Source organism: Papio anubis, chromosome 18 (genome assembly GCF_008728515.1).
Source record: "Papio anubis isolate 15944 chromosome 18, Panubis1.0, whole genome shotgun sequence".
Classification (NCBI taxonomy): domain Eukaryota; kingdom Metazoa; phylum Chordata; class Mammalia; order Primates; family Cercopithecidae; genus Papio; species Papio anubis.
The window spans coordinates 71,992,452-72,000,272 of record NC_044993.1 but is presented as its reverse complement, the minus strand read 5'-3'; the positions used below and the strand labels follow the sequence as shown (position 1 = coordinate 72,000,272).

Genomic DNA, 7,821 nt, shown 5'->3' with positions numbered 1-7,821 from the left:
GGGGGGGGGGGGGGGGGGGGGGGGGGGGGGGGGGGGGGGGGGGGGGAAGGGGATAGGGATGAGGATGAGGGTGAGGGTGAGGGAGATGATAGGGAGAGGGAGGAAGAAGGAAGGAAAAGGGTAGAGGGAGGAGAAAGGGGAGAGGGAGGAGCAGGGACAAAGGGAGGGAAAGGGGGATAAGGGGAATGGAATGGACAAGGGGAGGGGGAGGATGGGGGAATGGAGAAAGGGGAGAGAGATGGAGAAAAGGGATGGGATAGGGAAGGGGGAGGGGGAGGAGAATGGGAATCAGGGAAAGGGGAGGGGGACAAAGATGGGATGGGGCGAGGGCGAGGTGGTTGAGGGGAGGAGGGAGGCGGAGAAAAGGGTGGTGTGGGGCGGAGAGATGGTGTGGGACAGCGTGGGGCACAGGCAGCGGCACCTGTGATGTTGAGGATGCTGTCTCCGATGGCGGTGGGCGTCACGGTGCCTGCAGTGGTCTCTGCCTGCAGGATGCGCATCATGGCCTCCAGCTTGTGCAGCGTCTGCTTCAGGCATGAGCGGCATACGAGCTCCCTGCTGGGACCCTGTGTGGAGCCGACAGTGTCCAGCCCCGCTCCTAGGCCCACTCCTTGCACACACCCTCCTCTCTACGTGTGTCCTCACCTGGCTCCTACCCCCAGCCCTGCAGCTGGAGAGCCCGCCTGACTAGACCCCCACAGCCTCCCCGCTAAGCATCTTCTGGGGCTCCGCCTGACCCAGGGCCTCTACTCGGGGCCCACGTGATGCAGCCCACCGGCCACACAGGGCACCTCTTCACACGAGTCAGAGAGAAGGGGGAGAGGGGAGGAGGGGAGGGCACAGAGCAGCATCTTCCCAGCCCCTCCCCACAACTGGGCCCCTCTTTACACCCTGGGTCCCCTGAAAGGCACCCTGGGTTCACGCAGGACAGCAGAACGGCTGAGGCTACTGAGGCAGGTCAGAGACCAAGGAAGGTCACGGCAGGAAGGAGCCCAGGCTGGGAGGCTCAGCTCCTCGGCCAAGCTGCCCGTCCACCCTGGTGGGCTGAACCCAGTGCCCTGGCAGGCATGTGGGGTGGGGTGGGCACGCGGGACCATCCTACCATGGACTGGGCCAGTGCAGCAGCGATCTGCTGGATGTCATCCACAGTGTGGACCCGCAGGGACACCAGGGTCTGCGTGACGTTCTTGCGTATCTGGGCTCGGCGCTGCCGCTCGTGCTCGGGCTCTGCCGCCACATCCAGGGCCTGCTCATACTGGGGCAGGCAGGGGGCACAGCAAGCTGTCAGCAGGGCAGGAGGCCGGCAGGAGGCCAGCATGTGCCCACCACTCCTGGGGTGCAGTTATGCGCTGGATGCTGTGTGATGTGGGCACTGACCCATGACACTGAGCTGTTTCTTCATGGACAAAACAGGGTAAACACAGGGGCCGTCCTGGGAGCAGGGGGCGTGTTGTGGAAAGCAGGCACAGGGGAGGGTGGCTGCTGGGAGCAGAGGGTGCTGCTTCAGGGTCACTGGGATTTGTCTGTGGGGCCCGGGGTGAGCCCTCCGCAAGGCTCCAGGCAGGGGTACAGATCTTGGTCCCCAGGACGCGTGCGGCAGATACGAGGTTCCCTCCCAGGCTGCACTCACCTCATTCAGCACAGTGACCAGGGCCAGGGAGTACTCGATGACATGTTGGGGGTCGGCCTGCCGCAGCAGCCCTGGGAGCACACTGGCCGTGAGCCCATGCAGCCAGACTGTAAGCCCCGTTGCGCTGCCGCTGGGCTCTGGGAGGGCGATGGTCAGAGACCTGCGAGTGGAGGGGGGTAATGAGCAGGTGGCAGTCTCAGGGGCGCCCTCCCACGGCCTGGCTCACCTGTTGAGGGCGACCACAGCGGCTCCCAGCTGGTCCTGCACCACCACGGCCAGGCCCACCTCGAAGTGTGGCCTGAAACCCGGGGGCAGCACGGCTCCGTAGCTGGAGAGGCTGCCCTTGTAGACACAGAACTCCTCACAGTGGCCCTGGCGACAGCGCCGCAGCAGCAGGGCATACACCAGTGGGGCGCCGGCATCCTCCGCGTCATGCCAGCCTGAGGGACCCCACAGCATCACGGGAGGGCTCCGTAGCATCACAGAGTCGGGGGATCCCACCGCGCCCCCTACGCAGGCCTGCACTCACCTGTGCATTCGAAGTGCACCTTGGTGGTGAGGGCGTGCACGTTGCCCAGCGGGAAGAGGCGGCACGAGCCCCCCAACGGCGGGCGGTTGGGGGACAGGCGGATGGAGGCACAGCCCTCCTCTTCGCCAGAGTGGCCCAGCACCGTGAGCGTGAAGGTGTATCCCTCGCCGTCCCGCAGCACGCCCCGCCGCAGCACCAGACGCATGCCTGCGCTGCCCGTGGAGGTGGTGGTCTCATCCAGCACCAGCGTCTTGTTGCTGAAGGTACGTGCCGCCCAGCGCTGCAGGCAGGAGGGGTGGTGAGGAGGCGGAACCCTCTGCCCTGTCAGCCCCGCTTCTGCCTGCAGGTCCCGCCCCCTCGGCCATGGGACCCACCCCCACCCCGCACACGCCCTGGGCAACACTCACCCCTCGCTTGGAGCCACTGCTGCAGTTGAGGCAGCGGCCCTCCAGGTACACGTAGGAGCTGCGGCTCACTTCGTACACAGCCTGTGCCTTGCAGGACACGCACTCCAAGGACACAATGGGCACCCGACCACGCCGGATCAGCACCTGGGGATGGAGTGGGGTTACCTCCGACACAGGTCTACTCGGCCTGCTGGAAGGTCTGGGGGACCCGTGGAAGATGCTGCTCCCAAACTCCAGGTTTCCCAGGGGCCTGGCCACCGCCTGTGAGCTCAGCCCCTCCCAGGATACTCATCCGGTTTTCCACCTCCCAACCCGGGTGGCGGAAGGGCGTACACAGGGCAGAGAACACCAGGATGTGTGTTCTGGTGTCCTGGACCCAGCTGGAGCCTGGCAACAGGCAAGCAATGCTCACTGAGGGCCCCTGAGGGGTGCATGTGGGAAGGGACGTACATATGGGCGTGAGGACCACAGTTCCCACGCAGGCCTGACTCACAGATTCCTGCAGCCCTGGGCTGGGGCCTGGGTCAGGAGGCTGAGTCGGGATGGAACCTGCTCCCATGCCCTCCCCTCAGACGACCCCTCTGGGCAGGCTCCAAATCAGGCCAGCTGAGGAAAGCAGGGCCTGGGGAACAGACACCTGCTCTGGAGCACCAGCAGGCCCCACCTGACAGCAGCAGGAGCGGCTGCCATGGGCTCAGGGTCACCAAGCCTCCCGGCTGGTCCAGAGAGAGGAGCATGAGGGTGAGAACCGGCCCACTGCATCCAGGAACAGGGACATGGGCTGGGGACAGTGGCTGCCTCCGGGGTGGGAAGGGGCTCTGTGGTTGGTGGTGTTGGGGGACTGTGTGGCTTTTACCAATTACTAGAGCGTGTGTAGCTTGATGATTGTACATGGAGCTGTGATAGGTTTGGAAAGAAGCAAAGCAGAAAGAGGCTGTTGTGTTAAATAGAACTTGTATCAAAAACAAAGTTAGGGGAGAGCGTACGGCCTCTGCGAACACTAAAATACAGAAAACAGCGGGTGAGCAGGGATGCTGGGCTGTCTGAGGCGTGTGACCGAGGGGCGGGCGGCACCTACTGTCTGGTTGGTGGCCTCCTCCTTGCGGCCGGCCTTCCACACGGTGAGGCTGAAGGTGTACTCCACACCGGCTGCCAGCCGTTCCCGTGGAATGGTGACCACGCTGCTCCCGCGGGGCCCGAAGTTCAGGGCACACCCACCAGCCTCCCTCTGCAGGCCAAGAACAAGGGGCGGCGCGGCATGGGAGCCCCACCCAGCCTCAAAGCAGAGCCCAGCCGAGGGGACAGCTCGGGAGATCCTCTCCCCATGCTGGGATGAGGCCCGCCAAGCACTGAGGACAGGCCAGCCCTGGTGGTGTGATGGGTGTTCTCTGGGCTTGTGGGCATGGGTGGGTGAAGAGCAGGGAGGACGGCCCTGCAACGCACTGACCTGTGTCGAAGCCACACAGGCCCAGTGGAAACTGAGTGGTGTCTGGTCGCCATCCTCCAGGTTGGGGTCGTAGGACTCGCTCCCATCCAGCACCAGGTCCTGTGTGTCTGACCACACGCGGTACGAGCCACCCTCAATGATGGGCACCAGGCGCTCGGGGGCCACCGTCACGTTGGCCTGGATGCTCCGTGCCAGTGGTGTGTCCCCAAATGACACGACAAACACAAAGCAGTAGTGCCCCACAGGCAGCGCCAGCCGCGGCAGCACCAGCTGAGGCCGGCTCACGTCCACGCCAGGCAAGGCCACACGGGTTGGGCGCCCCGGCCGCTGGCAGCTGGCAGCACGGTACACCTCCCAGCGGTACTCGGTCTGGTAGGTGACGCAGTCACGCAGGTCAACGTGGGCCTCCAGGTAGTTGCGCTGTGAGCGCCGCATCAGCACCTGCAGGGGCAGGACCACGTCCACCTCTGGCTCCCGGCACGCCAGCACCTGGACAGTCACCGTGGCCTGCGCCACGAAGAAGCTCACGAGGTTGGAGGCGTTCACCTGCACGCGGTAGTCCCCGGGCCTCAGGTAGCAGTGCTCAGCCCGGGGCTCATCTGTGTCCTGCCCCGGGGCCCCATCCCCAAAGTCCCAGTGGTAGGCCACACGCCGGGGGCTGGGGCTGGTGGCAGCCTCAAACCACGCCGAGCGGTTGGTGAAGCAGGGGCCGCTCCGCAGGGCCACATACTGGACGGCGTCCTGGACCTCCAGCACCAGCGTGTGGTTCTCGCTGCCCAGGGCGTTGAAGGCGCGCACCTGGATCTCCAGCAGCCCCGCAGCCACGGGCGTGTAGGTGACGTCGCGGCCCGACAAGATGACCAGCGAGTCGCCCTGGACCTTCTGCAGTGAGAAGTACCAGGCGTAGGCGACCCGAGAACCGCGCTGCACACGGGCTGTGAAGTTCCTCTCGGTGCCTGTGGCGATGCCAGGCTCGCAGCAGTTGGGCACCTGCAGCCCACTCACAGCCTCCAGCACCACGATGCGCACCTGCGCCTGGGCCCAGCTCACGTGGTTTTCACCCTGCACGCTCACCATGTGGTCTCCGACACGGGGGAAGCTGTGGGAGAAACGGGGCCCGGGGAGCACCGCCGGGCTGGCCCCACCGACCTGCAGGCGGAAGGTGACGGCCGAGCCAGCAGCCAGCAGGATCTGAAAATGGACGAGCTGCCCGGGTGCCACCACCTTGCTGCTGGCCCACAGCACCAGGCCCACGATGGGCTCCTCCACCGTGAGGTTGTGTGTGGCTGAGACCCAGCTGACTGCGTTGGAGGCGTTGAGCTGGACAGAGAAAGTGCCAGCATCCGGGAAGACCATGGTGACGTGAGGGCCACGCTTGCTGCTGCCGCCGGGTACAGCCCAACACCAGCTCACATTGGTGCCTGTGGCCAGCTGCCCCCAGAAGGGCACAGAGGACCCAGCCGCCACGAAGCTGCCTCCCGACTCACCGGCCCTGATGCTGAGACCACTCACAGGCACCTGCACGCCCACTTGCACGGTGGCGCTGGCTGAGCCCAGCGGGTTCCCTGCCGTGACAGTGACCAAGTGCAGGCCAGGCGTGGGGAAGCTGTGGGTGGTAAACGGCTCAGGGGTCTCCCAGCTCAACCCCTCCTCTAAGGACCAAGTGTACAGGACACCACTGCCACCAGCCAGCTCGGCACTGAGGGTGACGCTTGTGTTGACGGCAGCTGGGTTCGGGGAGGCGGTCACCATCAGCCACCCCACAGGCTCCACGAAGTCCACAGTGCAGTCGGCCCAGGCGCTGCCCAGCATGTTGGTGGCCCGCAGCTGCACGTGGTAGGTGCCAGCCTCGAGCGCGGTGAGCGAGAAGCCTTTGCCGCTGCCGGCCAGGGCCGGGCCCCTATCCCACCAAGCGGTCCAGCTGTAGGAGATGTTGGTGCCATCCCTCACCACAGCCTGTAGCTGTGCCGTGTGGTTGGTGGGAAAGTAGCTGCCACAGCCCACTACCTGCAGCCCCTCTATGAGCTGCAGGACATAGACGAAGATGCTGTCCTGGGCAGAGCCCACCTCGTTCTCAGCCGTGACGATGATACTGAAGGTGCCCACGGAGCGGAAGGTATAAGAGATGGTAGGGCCCCCAGGGATGGGTGTGCAGCGGTCACAGAGCACCCAGGAATAGCGCACATCACTGCCGGCCTCCAGCGAGGTGCTGAAGCTCACGCTCCCATTCAGAGGCACCACCGTGCGGCTGGCGTTGACAACCAGCCCCCGCACACGCCGCTTCACTGTCACGTTGAGCCAGGCCTCGCTGCGGCTCACATCATTCCAGCCGGCCACCCTGACGGTGAAGTCGCCTATGCTGTTGTAAGCGTGGGTGACCTCCGGACCCTCCAGCCGCCCACCGTCCCCCAGATCCCACAGGTAGCTGGCGGGGCGCCCACGGCCGACAGCAGAGAACAGGTACGGCTGCTGCAGCTCCAGCACGAGGGAGCTGTTGACCTTGATGTCCGTGACCACCACAGGCTCCTGCACTTCCACCAGGGCTGAGTCATTGGCAGCAGAGACGTTGTTGGACGCGGTGACTGTCACAAGATAGGAGCCTGGGTCTCGGTAGGTGAATGTCACCTCGGGGCCCCCAGCACGGGCGGGGGCGGCTTCCTCGGTGCCAAAGTCCCAGGCGTAGCGGTAGGGGAATGGGGGCCAGACACAGGCCACGAGCCGGACCTCGTCCCCGAGCTGCACAAACTGCCTCTCTGGCTGCAGGGTGACGTTGCCCACCTCCGGCTCCACGCAGATGCTGGTGAAGTAATGCGCCTTGTTGGCGCGGCTCGACAGCACGAGCGCCAGGGGGAACGTGCCGCTCCGCGTGAAGTTGTGCGTCACCGTAGGGCGCCCCCGCACGGTTGTGTTGGAGGAGCCGTCCCCAAAGGTCCAGTCAAAGAGGTAGTGGGCCGGGTTCCCGGTGACGTAGGCCGTGAGCCGCGCGTCGGGCTGCGTGGGGATGCAGGCGGCGGGCTCGATGCGCAGCACCTCCAGGACGAAGACCAGCACGTGCAGGCTCTGGGCCAGGCGGCCGGCAGGGCTGGCCGCACCCACAGTCACTGTACAGTTCTGCGCCCGCAGGTACACATGCTCCACTGTGTCCTCGGGGCCCGACAGCACGGTGCCGTCCCCCATGTCGAAGGTCCACGTGATGTCATCGCCAGTCTGCACCGCAGCGCTGACCACCACGGGGGCTCCCTGCTCCACGGCCAGGCTCATGTTCACGCTGAGCCCGCGGAGCTCCTCGAAAACACGCACATCTGCCTGGGCCAGCGCACTGCTCACTGTGTTGTTGACCTCCAGGTGCACGCAGTAGGTGCCCCTCGAGGCGTAGGTGTGGTTGGCAGCCGGCTGGCTCTGGGTCAGGACAGGGGAGCTGTCTCCGAAGTCCCACGTGTAAAGAACACCTCCAGGTGAGGGCAGCGGATGCGGGTAGAAGGTGATGGGCCGGCCAGCCACCAGGACACTGTCGCTCACACCCACAGCCATGGAGGGCAGGGCGGCGCGCACGCTCACAGGCACCTGCTGCGTCAGGTTCTCAAAGGCATTGGACGTCAGCACGGTCAGGATGTACTCACCTGTGGGGATAGGCCCAAGTGGGGCAGCAGTGGCACCCCCACCCGCTCCCTACCTGCTTGGCAGAAGCTCCCGCCTGAGGAGCCCAGGGTGAACTGCTGCACCTGCGGCCCAGCCCTAAGGGTCCCAGGCTCCCAGGCCACGTGCGGGATGGAGCACAGGTGCGGCAGCACTGAGAGCTGCCAGGTGA

At 65.5% G+C, this 7,821-nt stretch overlaps 1 protein-coding gene across 3 annotated transcripts in view; it reads right to left on the bottom strand.

Annotated features, from left to right (window-relative positions):
* PKD1 (polycystin 1, transient receptor potential channel interacting) overlaps positions 1-7,821 on the bottom strand; it is an 82,744-nt gene that overhangs the window by 51,168 nt on the left and 23,755 nt on the right. For all 3 annotated transcript variants that reach the window (XM_031658580.1, XM_031658581.1, XM_031658579.1), the window contains 8 exons: positions 4,014-7,633; positions 3,645-3,794; positions 2,567-2,710; positions 2,160-2,439; positions 1,857-2,070; positions 1,631-1,790; positions 1,103-1,255; positions 422-566 (listed from right to left, as the gene is read on the bottom strand). In XM_031658580.1, the coding sequence (XP_031514440.1) occupies positions 422-566; positions 1,103-1,255; positions 1,631-1,790; positions 1,857-2,070; positions 2,160-2,439; positions 2,567-2,710; positions 3,645-3,794; positions 4,014-7,633 (4,866 nt within the window). The remainder of the gene's footprint in view (positions 1-421; positions 567-1,102; positions 1,256-1,630; positions 1,791-1,856; positions 2,071-2,159; positions 2,440-2,566; positions 2,711-3,644; positions 3,795-4,013; positions 7,634-7,821) is intronic.